This window comes from Pavona decussata, unplaced genomic scaffold, assembly GCF_977016875.1.
Source record: "Pavona decussata unplaced genomic scaffold, jaPavDecu1.1 SCAFFOLD_168, whole genome shotgun sequence".
Lineage (NCBI taxonomy): Eukaryota > Metazoa > Cnidaria > Anthozoa > Scleractinia > Agariciidae > Pavona > Pavona decussata.
Genome location: NW_028145579.1, coordinates 388516 through 405600, shown reverse-complemented (window position 1 = coordinate 405600; position 17085 = coordinate 388516). Strand labels below are relative to the sequence as shown.

The window sequence follows — 17085 nt, the reverse complement described above, 5'->3', positions numbered from 1 at the left end:
CAGCATACTCGGTCGATTTCTGTTTCTGATCCAGTCGTGACTATAATAGCAGAAAACCCAGCCTCTGCCCAGAGAGCTGAAATTTCGAGATGCTTTTATGCCAGTTATCAAACCAAACAAATCTCTCTCCCAGCAAATGGCCCAAATCGACTCATGCTACCCCCTTCCCGAGACAAAATTGACCAAATCGACCCCTCTCCCATTTAAAACTATTCGGTATACTCAGGGAAAGTCGTAGAAATCTTAACTGATAACAGTTTCTTTATAAACGTTTCCCAGCTATGTGCTAAGTAAAAGCCTGCAATTTTTCAGATACCGTCGAGCTACCGTCGAAACGTCGTCGTTTTTAGCCATTTTAGCCAATGTTTTTTCACAAGTTTTTTTTATAGTCAATGTATTTCTAAGTGCCTTCTGCAAGTAACTTCTTCCTCGATTTCTCAACTGACAGTTAAAATTTTGGCCCATTCTCAGCTATCAGTTAATTCCCCCCTCCCCCCGTCCCCCTCCCCCCTCCACCCAGTCAAGGAAGACTGTTTCACCAACCGCGCAGAGGCCTGGAAACAGCGTTTAAAAACAAAGTGGCGGACGAAATGGATATGTTGAAAGAAGAAAAGTTCCAGTAAATACTCCCATTTCCCGGCCATCTCTGAGATGCCTTCGTTTGGCCAAATTGTCATCGGGCCTCCTGGTTCAGGTAAAAGTACATTTTGTGCTGGAATGAGCGAGTTTCTTACCAGCATAGGGAGGAAAGTTGCTGTAATAAACCTCGATCCTGCCAACGAATCACTGTGCTATAAATGTGCCGTGGACATCTCTACGCTTATAACTCTAAATGATGTCATGGAAAATCTCAAGTTAGGTCCAAACGGTGGACTAATATACTGCATTGAGTATCTGGAGAAAAATATTGACTGGCTTGAAACGAAACTTAAAGAGTTGAAGGGACATTATTTTTTGTTTGACTGCCCTGGTCAAGTGGAGCTCTATACTCATCACAGCTCCGTCAGAAATGTGGTCAGACAACTGGAGAAGTGGGACTTTAGAGTAAGTTAGAAGCTCTGAATTTTTTTATACCTCAAATGCAATTAGTTAATGGGGTCACAGGTCAGTTGATGAAATTGCCATATCTGCATGTAACTGTAGACCTTTTCAGGGTAATTTTAAATTTTGATAAAGCTGTGTACGCAAGGTAACAAAATCCATCAGCATTGATTGAGAGGGCACCTGAAATTTAGTAAAATGGCCAAGGACCAAGTCTGAGAGTCACATCTTTTAACATACAGCCTCTACAGGAGACCTCGTTTGGTAAAATTCTGGTTTGTGTTGACTTCAACATACATTAAGGAAGAGAAAAACTAAATACTTTGTTTGCCTCACAGCCAACAAGATTGATAAATTGTGACTCGCACAGTTAACTTTTCTTTTTATTTTTATTTAGATTCTAAGGTAGTCTGCTTGTTGTGGTTTTGAGGGATTGTTTTGTTACCTGGCATATCAGAAATTGATGGCTATTTAATTGAGAATTAATACAGACTAAAGGGATCTAAATGCAGACTGCAGAGCAAGGCTAACCTGAATCAGAATCATCCTAATGCGTCAGGCCTAAAATGGCCTCATATATACCCAATTTAGCCTTTACAATCTAGACCAAACAACATATACAATCGTATTTTGAGGTGGTGCACACACTGTATTTGTTTGTTGTGGTTTTTTGCTAGGTATAGATTATTGATGAGTTTTTTCCAACAAATTTGTACAATTGTATCATGAACAATTTGTCACCCAATCAATTAACATTTTAATTACAGGAATGAACTCTCCCTCTCTCCCAAGGTTGTCAAAGTTTCTGTGTTAACAACTATAACTATTTCCCTCAGCTAACAGCAGTCCATCTTGTCGATGCCCATCATTGTAGCGACCCTACAAAGTTCATCTCTGTTCTTCTCACCTCTTTGTCCACTATGATCCATATTGAGTTACCACATGTCAATGTACTCTCCAAGATTGACTTGGTGGAACAGTACGGAAAGCTAGGTAAACTGATTTACATGTCTGTGCTAATATTTTGTTTACAGCGTTTGGTTGTGTTTTCACCAGGACAATTTTAGCTAGATAAAGCCGGAAAAGTCCGGAAATACAGTGAAAACAGTTTGTCTTTTGTTTAGCGAGTTAAAAATGCAAGCTGTTTTCACGAGAGAAAACAAGAGATTATCTCGCCTTTAAGACTGGAAAATCACGCAGTTATACTACCTTGCGAGATGGTATAACTTGTCCTGGTAAATACTGCAGCCAATCACATTGCACGTAGTGACAGCCGCCTGTCAAGTAATTAGGCAATATTATTTACTAGACGCTAGTTTCGTGTTTCAGTTCGCCTCGTGGTTCACTTTGCGAAACAGAAAAACGACAGATGACTTCAACTGTGATCTTGCCGGATAAGCCCACACGGCCTTGCACTTACGGCGATGAATGTTGTTTTGCCGTTGGACAACATTTCGTCGCATCCTCCTTATTTGTAGAGACGTTAATCTTATCCTCTGAGAGAAACTCCTTCTTTTTGGCATAAATATAGCGAGAATCAACATAAAAGAAGTTATTAAAAGCGGTTCGTTTGCTGCCATTTTTGAAAGTTGCGCGCTTTTGTAATTTGAATATTTAATTTAGCAGCTCAAATTCCGGGTTAAATTGCACAATGAAAACAGATACCATGTTTAACTAGTTAATTTCAGTCTGTAAATAACCACCAAGAAAGAATGTTCAGCTAGCAAATTGGCCTAGTGAAAACACAACCATACAAGTGTACATAGAAGATATTACATGGTGGCTACTGAAGACATGAATTTTATTTTTAAGTGGTAAAAACAATATTTTATGACTGAGCGCAGCATGTCAGTGAAATGTCGTCTTTAATGTGAGAAAAAAAAAATTATTATTAGTTGATATCTTCAAGCCTCTGATAACTGTAATTTCACACCTTCCTTTCTTTATATATCATTACTGATTTTATAATAATTTATATCTTATAGAGTATTTTTAGTATCTCTAGCATTTTTAAAGCTTTTTTCCCCCTTAGTATATACAGTTATTGTACATAATTTAGCCAATGGCTACCATGTACATGCTTATTAAGTATCTATCTATCTTTACATTTGATAATGGTGACATGTCCTCGCGGAAACGTCATGTTTTAATCTCGCTACTTTTTATTCTGAAATATCTTCAAACCATTGTGTAATTTTCATTTCTATTGCTCACCATAATTCATTGACGGTTTGTACAAACAACCCTGATAAAGTGGAATAATGACATCAGCAATGTCCGCACTCACCCGAGGGAGATGGTGTGGCCAAGTGGTTAGAGGCACGGACTCATAATCTAGAGGCCCTAGGTTCCAGTCCCCTCTCTGACCACTAGCTGGATTTGTTTCATGGTAGTCCCCTGTTCAAATCCTTAGCCACACTTTGTAAATAACCAACTGGTAAGCCTTCCTGTTTAAGATATTTGTCTGATTACATGATCGCACAAGCTTCTAACTATGTAATTTGCTGTACTTTACTTTTTCACTCACTAGTGAGGATGTCGAAAATATGTAACTCGGATGACTCCCCGATGTAGTTTCGTGTGAATTTTACAAGTGGTGTATTTTCCAATAAAACACTTGTGTCTATATAATAAATGTATTTACATGTACATAAATTATTATTGTTGACCTTTTAATCCTCAGTTTAGTGACCAGCATCCAATTTCTCCTTACAATAATATTCTCGATCCCACTGCTTTTGGGAGCATTCAAGTTATGACAACTAAGCACATGATTGCCGGAACAAATTCTCTCAAGCCGACAAAATATATATTTTACATTGCACAGAATTGTTAATGTCTGCACCTCCAGTCTGTTACCAAGAGCCCTTAGGTTCTTTGTCCAGCGGTTGGTTGCCAGGAGAGACTCTAGGGAACTGGATTTTTACAGTAAAACCATGGATGCAAAGCTGTCACAGGGAAACCAATTGAACAATAATGTTTTTCAATTTCCCCAGAGTCTCTCCAGGTAACCAACTGCTAAGCAAAGAGCCTGAGGACTCTGGGTGCTACACTCCTCCATAATAATTAATAACGGTAATAGGACTGAGAGGAGTCTAATTCAGTCTGTAATCATACCAGTGATTAACAAAATCGGACGACCACGCAGCGGGGGACCGATTTGTTTGAGGAGCTTAATAAATGACTTTATTTTTCCTTTTAGCTTTTAACCTGGACTTTTACACAGAAGTTCTGGATTTGAATTACCTGTTGGACCACATAAAAGATGATCCATTTTCACAAAAGTACAAAAAACTGAATGAAGCATTAGTTGGTTTAGTGGAAGATTATGGCCTGGTGTCATTTAAAACACTGGATGTTCAAGTAAGTGACACCTAAGAACCCAGGTGGCGGTGGGTGGGGGGGGGGGGGTACTCCCATATACCTGTGTTAGTGCTGGGGAGATGTATTTAGGACTAAGGGTGCATTCGATTGACCCCATTCCGGAATAGGAATACATACACTGTACAATGATTATAGTACTATAAATCCCTCATAACAGGTTTTTGGAGTTACTGGAGTAAAAAATCGCTCTTTCATTATTCAAGTTCAGCCAAAGTTTTCAGAAATGTCTTCCCAAATTTACTTAAAAAGAGTTGTACTCTGCTTATTCTTTTTCCAGAATATGGTCAATTGAACGCAACCTAAAACTTTGGGTTTGAAATTAGTGATTTGGGAACTTTATGCCTAAAACATTCACAGTTGTCCTTAACTGTTATATAATAGTAATAATAATAATAATAATAATAATAATAATAATAATAACAATATTTTAAGAGGAGGCCTCCACCTGCTAGTGGTTTTCAGAAGAGTCCTCTAAAGTGAAGGTTAAAAATACATTAAAATAAAACTTAAATACAGCTAAAAACTGGGACACAATTACGGTTCAGTTAAAGATACTAACTGAAGTTAATTGTTTTATAAAATGTGAAACTGAGTACATGTAGTTCGTGATTAAAATCGTTCAAAACTAAAAATTAAGATAAAAATGTTAACTACAGTTTAAAATGGTCGAATAAAAACTGTTTCAATTTGTGTTTAAAAATCGTTTTTGGCATCAGTCTCTGGAGCTCGCTTGGCAGTAAGGCCCAATTGTTAATTGCTTTATAATATAGTTTTGTATTCTACTGTTAGAACTTAAAGCACTGGTCAGATAAGAATGTTCAAGAGTAAGAATTACTTTTGTTCTGATGCAAGCTACATGTACATTGTATCCTTAGAAGTCTGTGTTAATTTGCCCAAAGCAAAGATTTTTCAAAAAAAATTATACCCAATTCCAGGCTAACAGGCAAGAATTCCACATTTTTAGAACCAAATAGCCCAAATGCTATTTCTTATTGAAAAGCCTCAAAATCACATCTTTAGTGCAGCATAATTACATGTACCTTTCCATAGCTTACATAAAGGAGACCCTTCTCCTTTAACATGGTCTCCTTATGGGTTATGCTTATGGTGTTAGATTCACGTTAACAGCCAATGAAATGTCCAAAATACTTGACATTGTCTTAATTTCTTATATTAAATTCTTAGTCCAAGGAAGGCATGTATCAAGTGATGAGATCAATTGACCAAGCTAATGGATATGTGTTTGGTGGACTGGAGGATGACAAGGGTAACTTTAGTCAGCTAATGTCCTCAGCTGTGGGAACAGATTTTGAATTCTTCAGGTTAGAAAATAATTATTTGTACTACAATTGAAATACATGTAGGAAGATTAGCTTCCCTGTGGCAATTTTTTTAAGTTCTGCGCTCCTGCAGCTGTAAAATACGCCCTGTTCTGTAATTGGTTAAAAAAAAAATAAATAAATAAATAAAAAAAAAAAAAACTCGCGCCACTTTCGGGACCAATAGACCCTTCTCCAAAATGGCGGCCGAAAATTCAAATAAGTTAAAATTAAAAACTTGAACCAGCACTAGAAAGAGAACTTTTACTTTAGTAACCCTGCAAAGTTTCAGCATGTCAGGTGCAATTTCAGCTGAGAAAATTTAAGTTGAAAAACGAAAGATTAACAGACGTTTGTATGACTGGAGGTATGATGTATACCCCCAGTTATACAAACGTCTGTAAATTTGTCAAATTTCATCTTACATTTCCTAAGCTGATATAACACCTCATAAGCTGAAACTTTGCAAGGTTACTGAAGTAAAGGTGCTCTTTCCTGTGCTGGTATCAGTTTTTCATTCAGTTCAATTTTAAGTCATTCAAATCTGTTGCCGCCATTTTGGAGAAGGGTCTATTCGAAGTAAGCCCAAAACCAATGGCCACCGCTCGCCCGCACGCGTTTGCCCCGTTCTCTGTTTGGTTCATTGTGGGTGTTTTCTGTGTTTGACAAGACTCAATTAAGGACGGTGCCTCTAATTACTGCGATATTTTGCACGCTTTTTGACTTGTGCGGGAAAAGCAGATCTTAGCAAGGATATTGAAACCCAAAAATGAAAATTGGGAGTAACCACGCATCTTTTAGAGATAATTAAGCAACAATAATTCTAAAAAAATTTACAGTACAAAACGATGCGAAGTTCGTTTTCTATTTTTAAAATTGAAGCTTAATTGTTTAAAAATTCAAATGGTTACCCCCAATTTTTTTATTTCAATAACACTTGCTAAGATCTTTTTTTCCCGCATAGTCATTAACAGCGACGGCAAACATACTTTTGAATTAGTAAGCACCGTCCAAACGAAATAGTTTCTCGTATTTGTAACAGTAAAAGGAGACATCGTCCTTAAGAGCTATTACTTTCCAAATTTTTAGAACTGCAGCAGTTCAAGAGAAGTATATGGGGGAAGGAGAAAAAGAAGAAACGTCATAGCTCCTGGCAGGACTCCTCTCAGCGAGCAAACTACAAACACAACCATCTGGCAGTGATCAGGGGAAAATGTAACTTCTTGTGCCCAAGTGATGATGAACTGTGCGTTGAATTTTCTGGAGACGAGACTATTGGACACCCAGCAACCTCCGTGTACAATTTGTATCGTAGGACGAACAGAAAACTCGACGGGTGAAAAAGATGGTGCAAGCCGTACAGGAAAATCCGGCCGAGTTGTATGACAGTGTATACAGTACATAAACTTATAGGCCGGGTCAGTTATTAAAAGACAGTTTAGACGGTGTTTAACAAAACAACGTTCTAAGCCATTTTCAATTTTGCCAAAAGCTATATCTAAACATAGTCTGCTGGTGACGGTAACAAGAAGGCTTGCGTCCCACACTAGAAAACTATTTAAACCACTTATAAACAGATTTGAAGGCCCACTGATTGTGTTAGGCCGTGGCCTAAGTTACACTCTGTTTTTATAGCTAGCTCATAGCCAACCAGGCCCCAGTTGTTTAAAGAGCGGATAACTTTATCCAGTGGATAAAATGTATTAGTTGGAGTATCATTTATCCGGATAACGATTTATCCACTGGATTATTATTCTCCCTGCCAGGAGCGTTGCGTGACGTGACACAGAACGGCTGCAAGGGAGACTACAGGATTATCCGCCTTTTGAAGAACCAAGTCCAGGTTCTTAGCGCCGAGTTGGCTTTGAGTTCGTGTTCGAAAGGGATATAACTTGAGTGGACTTTTGCTATATATCAACTCAACTCGGTTGAGCCATCCTCGGAGACCCAGGGGTAGTTAGTCGAGTAGCAGGGATTTTTGTGGGCGAAAGTTTACTGTAAGAAAGTAGACATTCTCCCACGAAGATCCCGGCTACCCGACTAACTACCCCTGGGTCTCCGAGGATGATATAAAGCAAAAGTACACTGATACACTCACTCATGCAGTGTCATGGAGAATGATGCCAAGAGCAAAAAAATTCAATATTCGTATTTCCTGTGAAGACGCATGCTTTCCAAATAAGGTAATGACAGTACATTTCGCCATATCCTTTACGTAGGGAACCAATAGGATTTTTCAAATTACGATATCTTTTGGCGGGTATATTCCAAAAAAACGCAATTCAAAACACGCACTAAACAAATGGAGATGTAACATACAGTATCAGTGAGAGTGTATAGCACAAAGTTTAAAACAAATTCTGGTCCCAGTTCAAAGAGTGGATAACTTTATCCACTGGATAAGTCGCTATCCAGCGAAGCAAATGTTCTCCAACTAACGCCTTTGGCAAGTTTTCCACACAATCCCATACTTAAATTTGACATATGCTTCTACTCTATCCACAAATTATAGGGCTATTGGGAAAATCTTGCACACATTTCATCTGCCGGATAGCGACCTATCCAGTGGATAAAACTTTCCGCTCTTTGAACAACTGGGGCCTGGCTCTTAACCCCTTCGGGTCAACATTACAACTTGAGCCGTGTCCAGACTAGGTGCCCGTGCCAGGGCCCAGTATCCGGTGCCCAAGGAGAAATGGTTAGCTCGTTTGTCCATTTATCGCCTGCTATTTTAATTGTTGTATCGCAGGGAGTCTCATTATTTCAGACATGGCGGGAAAGCAATGGAACTGACAAAATCCTGTTCAGACCAGTGGCCGTGCCAAGGATCGTTGTCCGTGTTACCATTGTTAAGAAAATATATACAATACAAATTTTAAAAATAAACCATTTGTTTATTCAACTGCCAACGATCATTTGACGGTTTACTTTTTAATTCAGCAAGCTTCAAATTAACCAAATGTGAAATTTAAAACCCCATATCGCATAATTACCTTGGGATAAAGTATAAAGTAAAATAAAATAAAGTTGAATGTTTTAGCGACTAACCAAATGTTCCATTTGAATTAGTTCTCAAATTTCAAACGCTAATAAGATTTATATACCATAATATAAGTGTGCTGTACTCCAAGGCTCTATATCCTCGGTCCATTACTTATCATACTTTACATCAATGATGTCCCGAATGCCTCAAAATTAACTGAATCACTACTTTTCGCCAACGATATCAGTATTCTTTTATTCTCACTCTAATGCTACCCAGTTCCTGTATTTACTATTTTAAAAGAAGAATAGCAAAAAGTTGATACTTGGATGAAATCTGACAGACTCTCGGATAATATCAACAAAACGAATTACGTCATGTACGGTCTGTACAGACCGTAACACTTTCACAGGCCCTGAAGATTCAAGCTGAAATGTATTTGATTAACGTATAACGGACCGTATGCGGACCGAAGTCTACTCTTACAGTGTACGGAGCGTACGGATCGTTCAACTTTCACTGTCTCTAACGATTAAACTGGATGCATATCATTGACAGACTCACTACAGCTTTGCCTGTTTGTGCAGGCCGTACAGACCGTAAAGTTGTTTTAGTAGACCGTGTGTATTGGTCGTGCCTGTTTTCGACACTTTTAATAAACGTATGTATATGCATATTTATTAAAAAATGGATCATTGTATAATGAATTTCCAGGGATTTGATTGGCTTAGCGGCCATGGTATAATATAAGCCATTATACCATGCTCGAGAAATGAAATAGCGACCATTAAATTGTCTTCTGGTTGTTCTTGCAAAGCGAAATCAGCAAGATCTAGCAATCTTTCTAGATTGTTGGATATGAGATGATTATAGCCAACGAGGCGCGTATATCATTTCGTATCCAACGCGCGGTCGTGGAATTAATCGTTAAATATTAAACGATTCTTTGACATGCAAAACCTCAGGTGAGACTCTAGCTATCATTAAACGCTTGCAAAACTTTCAGAATGGAACATTTTAAGTGCCGATTGTAAAGTTGTTTTACAATACCGTATCCGTTTGCGTAAATTGGACTGTGCCAGAGAATGAAGTGAATAAAGCTTTGACTGATGTGAAATACTGATTGCCAGGGTAATTTAAATTTATTGCGTGGAATCCAAATAGCGCATTTGAGGCTATGTTATTTTCCTTCCCATCGACAACTCTAAAGAAACACGAAACCCTGTATGCATTTTCAATATTTTTAATTTACTCCACGTCCTAGCACCAACGAGTACTTTGAATGATTGCACCTTCCGTGCCGAGGGAGTGTTTCTCGGAGTCACCTCCCACCAAGTTTTCTTTTTATCAGCAAAACAAAGAAAGTCATTAAGAAAAAAACTGCTGAATAGCGTTCTTTTTTCAATTATAAAACTACAATATTTAATGTTACTTGAAATAAAATGAAATGAAATAATGCCACAGGCAAGCACCATTTCGGGAGTTTTCTGGGCCAGTAAGAATGGTAGATTCCATTCAAAGATTACAATTCGAAAGTTACGTACGAGTTGTACAGCACCCCTGATTAACATTCAGTAACATTGGAGGGAACTGCTAAGTAGCGCTCACTTAATAAACGATTTTTACAGCGAAGATACAGTCTGTTTCGTTCAGTCTGAAATTTTACAGGCGCTTGTATGAAAAAATTACGATTCCTGAATTCAAAGAACTACATCATCAAGACAATGCAAGATTCTGAAACTTAGCACTTCTACTACAAGGAACAGCTTTAATCTCCTTGGAAACCCACAGTCTTCCAGTTTGCACTCTATCAAGAGCTTTATTCATAGCATGAAAACAATGGTGCTGCATTTAAGTTACAAGGGCCGTGACCGTGCAAAATCCTTTGTTTTAATGTTCACACTGCAGTTGAATATCTTAACAGGAAGGTTTCTATTGGTCAGTTGCTTCAACACATTTCAAAATCTATTGTGGTTTGTGTACGGTCAAGGCCAGAACTGCTAACAAAAATGTATAACAAAGAAGTTTGTCAGGTTTCATAGCCATTGCCTTTTATTAACTATGTTCATAGTTAATTAAAGTACCTACCCATTAGATTCAAGCGACAAAAGCTTTTTCAGAAAGGGAAATTTTAAGAAAGGGAAACAATCCGTTTGGGAATCCGCGAAACCGATCATGAGTGGCAATGCAGGGGCTGAAAATTGGCTCGTAAATAGGTACTACAAGAATTGCTTCATATGTGTTGTGGTGTTTGCGTGTCTTGGCTTGTGGATTATTTCAAACTATAAACAGGCTCCTCAAGGTAATGTGGTTTTTATATTATAACCAACTGCGTGTTTTTCAAAAATAGCTACGACAACAAATTATGTCTTTGTTACCTTATTTTAAATCGGGAAATTTCGGAAACAATCAGTTATGTCGGGACTAAGAAAATTCTCAACAACAAGAGGTGTCAATGAAGGAGTGTCGACCGATTTTTTATCATGTTCCTATTAGCATTAGCATTATTAGTCAGGGTCATCGAATTTGGCTTGGGTTTTAAAAGCACTTCTTGTCCTGTTAACTCGGTGACTACGACATGTACTTGAGGTTTCCCGGAACATAATGAGTAGAGATGGGGTTCAAGCTCAGAATTAAAAGAACAATTCACCGAGTGTCCTTATTCTTCTTGTTGTCCTTCCACCGGCGAGAGGACATTGTTTTGGTTATTCGATCTTCTGGGTTTTATATTTTTACTACTTTCTCTTTTCTCTTCTCCATGACGGGTTTTGCGTAAAGTTTCTAAAGAGTAGAAAGAAGCTCTCAACTGTATCCGAAATTTCTCCGTCGACCATGTTGATCCAGGACTCGCGCGGAAGCTTTGATTCAAATGAGTCATAACGGCCACGTTTTGAGACTGTGTGAGGACGGTGAGTAATCCTTGTGCTGTTTCTAAAGCATAGCATTTTTTGTATTCTTTGCAGAAGGCTTGTTTCTGTCTTCGTTTAGACCACAAATGCTGGAAAGACAGCAGTTGTTAAGAGAGCAATGTTCAAAGAAGCCAGCTAATCCTTCCTTCATCGAAGAGGCCGACTTCACGCGCTTTATTGTAATAGAGAAGTTAAAATTTGTCTTTTGTTTCATCCCTAAAGTCTCTTGTTCAACTTGGAAACGTACCCTTTACACTGCGAAGAATCCAGGAAAAGTACTTGAGTCTAACCCTCACAACAAACGTCTTTTCAAGTGGCTCAAAGACTACAGTCCTGATGAGAGAAAAGAAATTCTAGACACTTATTATAAAGCCATGTTTGTCCGTGAACCTTTTGAGAGATTGGCGGCGGCTTATAGGGACCAGCATAAATATCTTTATTTCAGAAAAATGTTTCATCCAGAAATAAAGAACGTCAAAGAATTAAAAAAAGGCGCATCGAAAATCACGTTCGCGAAGTTCGTAAGAGATGATCTTTTGCGAAACAACAAAACAACATTGGAAACTAACCAACACTGGCGTTCCTACGAACAGATTTGTCCATGTGAAGTGAAGTACGATTTTATTGGACACTTTGAGAATTTGGCTGAGGAAGCACCGCAGCTTTTGAGGATAATCGGTGTGGATGATTACGTCACCTTTCCAGATTACCGTCCATCGAAATCACAACCGTACATGATGGAATATTATTCTCAGCTTACGAAGGACGAAATATCTAGACTGGGTAAAATCTTTGAGTTAGATTTCAAGCTGTTTGGATACGATTTTCCTGGTCCTTTGAAAGATCTCTTGAAGAACAAGACCCTTGCAGAGAATGTGGTTCAAAAACAGTTATGATAAAGTTGTATGCATATGTATGTAAGGCACACTATTACCAAATTGTGGGCGGTGTTTTCTAAGTGGTAACTGTTGGGGAAAAAATGAGGAAGAAAAATAGCGAGGAAAAGTAAGAATCCCCCCTCCCCCCCCCCCCCCCCCCCGTTTCGACTTTTTCCTCTTCCCCACTATCTACTCTGGGTCTCCGTGAATGACGTAAGACTAATTCGCCATTTGGTCAAAGAAATAGAGGAAACGGAATTGAATAACTAATTTATTTCGCCAGAGATCATAGCGGTTAATAAAACGTCTTCCTTCTCTGGGTAATAAAATACAAACCTATTGTGAGGTTGTTTGGAACAAGTGAGCTATGCCTCCGCTTTTTGGTTTGACCACGAGCCACCTGACGAGCACGTGACCCAAAGCTTAAACACTGGAGGGTTTCCGTGATGAACCGCTGGTGAGGAGAAACGCAGAGCATAACAAAAAGCTTTGCATCACCGCCTGAAGTTAAAAAGAAAATGGACTTGTTGTTGGAAACTGAAAAGAATGTTTTGTCACTAGAGTTAGGATACTGCCATAATTTAAATGTAAGTGCGTTGTATATAGTGGGATTGCACTCAGCTATACTAAGCCTTTTTTCTACAGGTACTCAAATAATTACATCAAAGAAAATCATATCAAATCAATAAAGCATATAATCCTTTATGACGACGCCATTTTACAACAAAATGTTAACATTTTATCACTGAAGAAATTGGCACTTTAGACTTGCTTCCAGGTCCTGTTACCTTGGAAAGGTGGGTTAGGGGGGTGTTTGATATATAGACACCTTAAGACATAAATATGTGCATAACAGCTGCATACAACCGAGTATAATTAATTTGATGGCATACAATCGCCAGAGCCACTCGGCTTTGACTACGTCATATGCGACGGGCTCCCACCATCAGGAAGAGCTCTGCAGTAGAGAATGGATGGCATATAGTCCATTTTGGAATACGCCTGCAACTGCTACGCAGGTAATTTTTGAAAATAACTGCTACAAGGACACTACTCAAAATTGGAGGATAAGATATCATCCTCAAGACAGTGAGCAGGGCAGCCTACCAATTATTGTATATTAGACTGTGCCAGAGAATGAAGTGAATAAAGCTTTGACTGATGTGAAATACTGATTGCCAGGGTAATTTAAATTTATTGCGTGGAATCCAAATAGCGCATTTGAGGCCATGTTATATTCCTTCCTATCGACAACTCTAAAGAAACACGAAACCCGAGGGAAATCTCGTATCCTATGTGAATTTTCAAGATTTTTAATTTACTCCATGTCCAAGCACCAACGCGTGTTTTGAATGGTCGCACCTTCCGTGCCGAGTGAGTGTTTCTCTGAGTCACCTCCCACCAACTTTTCTTTTTATCAGCAAAACAAAGAAAGTCATCAAGAGAAATACAAGTGAAGAGGATTCTTATTTAAATGATAAAAAAAAATACTTCATGTGATTTGAAATGAAATGAAATAGTGCTAGAGTAAAGTACCATTTCGGTAGTTTTCCGGGCCAGTAAGAACGGTGAATTCCATCCAAAGATTACGATTCGAAAGTTCGGTACGAGTTGCACAGCACCCCTGATTAACATTCAGTAACATTGGAAGGAACTGCTTAAGTTCACTTGAATGGTTTTTAAAGCGAAGATATAGTTTCGTTAAGTCTGAAATTTTACAGGCGTTTGTATGAAACAGGGAAACTGTTTCCCGCTTTCATACGATCGTCTGCAAATTAAGATTCCTGAACTCAAGAAACTACATCACCACTGTTTCAAAAGACAAGACTCTCAAACGTAGCTCTTCTACTAATTTCAAGGTGCTCTTTCAGGCAGTACCAATGGTGTTTGTTACCTGGCTTACGTAAAAATTTAAAGCTACAGTTGATAAAGGACTATAAGACTATAAGATACTCGATCCGTGAGGTTGTCGACAGGCACGTGTTGAAAACCTAATAATACGAACAAATTAGCATACAACCATAAGTCGATAGATAGATAGAGGAACAGCTTTAATCTCCTTGGAAACCTATAGTCTTCCAGTTTGCACCCTATCGAGAGCTTTATTCATTGTAAGTCCGATGTACTGATATTAGATTTAAGCGACAAAGGCTTCACACTTTCAGAAGGGGAAACCCTTTCGTTTGGAAATCCGCGCAATTGAGTGGCAATGGCGGAAAATTGGCTCGTAAATAGGTACTACAAGAATTGCTTCATATGTGTGGTGGTGTTTGCGTGTCTTGGCTTGTGGATTATTTTAAGCCATGAACAGGATACAAAAGGTGATGTGGTTATTATATTATAATGTCTTCAGTCTCTTGAACAAACTCAATCATGATTTGTACGAAAATAGCTAGGCCAACAAACTATGTCTTTGTTACCTTATTTTAAATCGCGAAATTTCGGAAACAGTGTTTATATCGGGACTTAGAAAATTCTCCTCAACAAGAGGTGACAATAAAGCGGTTTCGACCGACTTGTTATAACTGTTACTATCGATTAGCATTATTAATCAGGATCATCGAATTTCGCTTGGGTTTTAAAGCATTCATAGGCTTGTCCCTTTAACTCAGTGTCATACGGCAGGAACTTGAGTTTTCCCTCATCGCTGCGACTAGACTAACTTCCCAGTGGTAAATAAATATATTTGATCACGACTTTTAACCGAGGATGTTACGAGTAAAACTTTTAATTGCTAATTCGGGAATGAAAATTATGACGCCCTCATGCAACGCTAAGGACAATAGGGACTTTACGCAACCACAACGCTTGGGAAAAATAGCATTTAGAACTGACTTATCCACATCATCAGACCGGAACCACTGTGTGGCTCAAATTAACAGTAATTTTCCCGTAACATAATGAGTAGGGATGGGGTTCCAGCTCAGAATTAAAAAGAGCAATTCTCCGAGTCTCCATATTCTTCTTGTTGTCTTGCCGAGAGGACATTGTTTTGGTTATTCATTGTTCTGGTTTGTTTTTACTACTTTCTCCTTGCTTTTCTACATGACTTTTTCGTTAAGTTCCTACTCTCAACTGTATCCGAAATTTTTCGGTCGACGATGTTGATCCAGGACTCGCGCGGAAGCTTTGATTCAAATGAGTCATAATGGCCACATTTTGAGAATGTGAGCTAGGCCGGTGAGGGATCCTTGTGCTGTTACTGAAGGATAGTATTTTTTGTATTTTTTGCAGAAGGCGTGTTTCCGTCTTCGTTTAGACCACAAATGCTGGAAAGACAGCAGTTGTTAAGAGATCAGTGTTTAAAGAAGCCAGCCAATCCTTCCTTCGTCGAAGAGGCCGACTTCACGCGCTTTATTGTAATAGAGAAATTAAAATTTGTTTTTTGTTTCATTCCTAAAGTCTCTTGTGCAACTTGGAAACGTACCCTTTACACTGCGAAGAATCCGGGAAAAGTACTTGATCATGAGTCTAACCCTCACAGCAAACGTCTTTTCAAGTGGCTCAAAGACTACAGTGCTGATGAGAGAAAAGAAATTCTAGATACTTATTATAAAGCCATGTTCGTCCGTGAACCTTTTGAGAGATTGGCGGCGAGTTATAGGGACCAGCATACAAAGTTTTATTTCAGAGAAATGTTTCACCCAGAGATAAAGAACGTTAAAAAATTAAAAAAATGCGCCCCGAAAATCACGTTCGCGAAGTTCGTAAGAGATGATCTTTTGCGAAACAACAAAACAACATTGGAAACTAACCAACACTGGCGTTCCTACGAACAGATTTGTCCATGTGAAGTGAAGTACGATTTTATTGGACACTTTGAGAATTTGGCTGAAGAAGCACCGCAGCTTTTGAGGATAATCGGTGTGGATGATTACGTCACCTTTCCAGATTACCATCCATCGAAATCACAACCGTACATGTTGGAATATTATTCTCAGCTTACGAAGGACGAAATATGTAGACTGGGTAAAATCTTTGAGTTAGATTTCAAGCTGTTTGGATACGATTTTCCTGGTCCTTTGAAAGATCTCTTGAAGAACAAGACCCTTGCAGAAGAAGTGGCTCGAAAACAGTTGGAATGAACTTTTATATAAGGCTGAGGAAGCACCGCAGCTTTTGAGGATAATCGGTGTGGATGATTACGTTACCTTTCCAGATTACCATCCATCGAAATCACAACCGTACATGTTGGAATATTATTCTCAGCTTACGAAGGACGAAATATGTAGACTGGGTAAAATCTTTGAGTTAGATTTCAAGCTGTTTGGATACGATTTTCCTGGTCCTTTGAAAGATCTCTTGAAGAACAAGACCCTTGCAGAAGAAGTGGCTCGAAAACAGTTGGAATGAACTTTTATATAAGGCGGCATTACTAGAAAATTGTGGGTGTTTATTTCTAAGTCGAAACCGTTCGGGAAAATAAGGAAGAAAAAATTAAGAATCTCTCCCCCCTTCCCCCTTTCCTTGCCCGTTTTGACTTTTTCCTCTTCCCTCCTATCTACCCCTGGGTCCCCGCGAACGACGTAAGACTAATTCACCATTTGGTCAAACAAATAGAGCAAACGAAA

The 17085-nt window shown here is 38.6% G+C and overlaps 3 protein-coding genes across 3 annotated transcripts; all 3 read left to right on the top strand.

Moving 5' to 3' along the window:
• Positions 1-571: 571 nt before the first annotated feature.
• LOC146464168 (GPN-loop GTPase 2-like) lies at positions 572-7322 on the top strand. The gene is made up of 5 exons (XM_085130121.1): positions 572-1044; positions 1878-2034; positions 4244-4404; positions 5611-5747; positions 6834-7322. Exons 1-5 carry the CDS (start codon positions 652-654, stop codon positions 6889-6891), a joined length of 906 nt encoding a protein of 301 aa, XP_084986247.1. The 5' UTR covers positions 572-651; the 3' UTR covers positions 6892-7322.
• A 3603-nt stretch (positions 7323-10925) lies between these two features.
• LOC146464167 (carbohydrate sulfotransferase 11-like) lies at positions 10926-13225 on the top strand. The gene is made up of 2 exons (XM_085130124.1): positions 10926-11029; positions 11691-13225. Exon 2 carries the CDS (start codon positions 11723-11725, stop codon positions 12530-12532), a length of 810 nt encoding a protein of 269 aa, XP_084986250.1. The 5' UTR covers positions 10926-11029; positions 11691-11722; the 3' UTR covers positions 12533-13225.
• Positions 13226-14588: 1363 nt separating this feature from the next.
• On the top strand, positions 14589-16599 carry LOC146464166 (carbohydrate sulfotransferase 11-like). The gene is made up of 2 exons (XM_085130137.1): positions 14589-14835; positions 15749-16599. Exons 1-2 carry the CDS (start codon positions 14724-14726, stop codon positions 16597-16599), a joined length of 963 nt encoding a protein of 320 aa, XP_084986263.1. The 5' UTR covers positions 14589-14723.
• The last annotated feature ends 486 nt before the right edge of the window (positions 16600-17085 follow it).

Excerpts from the sequence above, each read along its gene's own strand:
- LOC146464168 (XM_085130121.1), top strand. The coding sequence starts at position 652 with ATGCCTTCGTTTGGCCAAATTGTCATCGGGCCTCCTGGTTCAGGTAAA. Across the intron at positions 1,045-1,877 it reads TGGAGAAGTGGGACTTTAGA|CTAACAGCAGTCCATCTTGT; the intron begins GTAAGTTAGAAG and ends TATTTCCCTCAG. Across the intron at positions 5,748-6,833 it reads ACAGATTTTGAATTCTTCAG|AACTGCAGCAGTTCAAGAGA; the intron begins GTTAGAAAATAA and ends CCAAATTTTTAG.
- LOC146464167 (XM_085130124.1), top strand. The coding sequence starts at position 11,723 with ATGCTGGAAAGACAGCAGTTGTTAAGAGAGCAATGTTCAAAGAAGCCA.
- LOC146464166 (XM_085130137.1), top strand. The coding sequence starts at position 14,724 with ATGGCGGAAAATTGGCTCGTAAATAGGTACTACAAGAATTGCTTCATA. Across the intron at positions 14,836-15,748 it reads CCATGAACAGGATACAAAAG|AAGGCGTGTTTCCGTCTTCG; the intron begins GTGATGTGGTTA and ends TATTTTTTGCAG.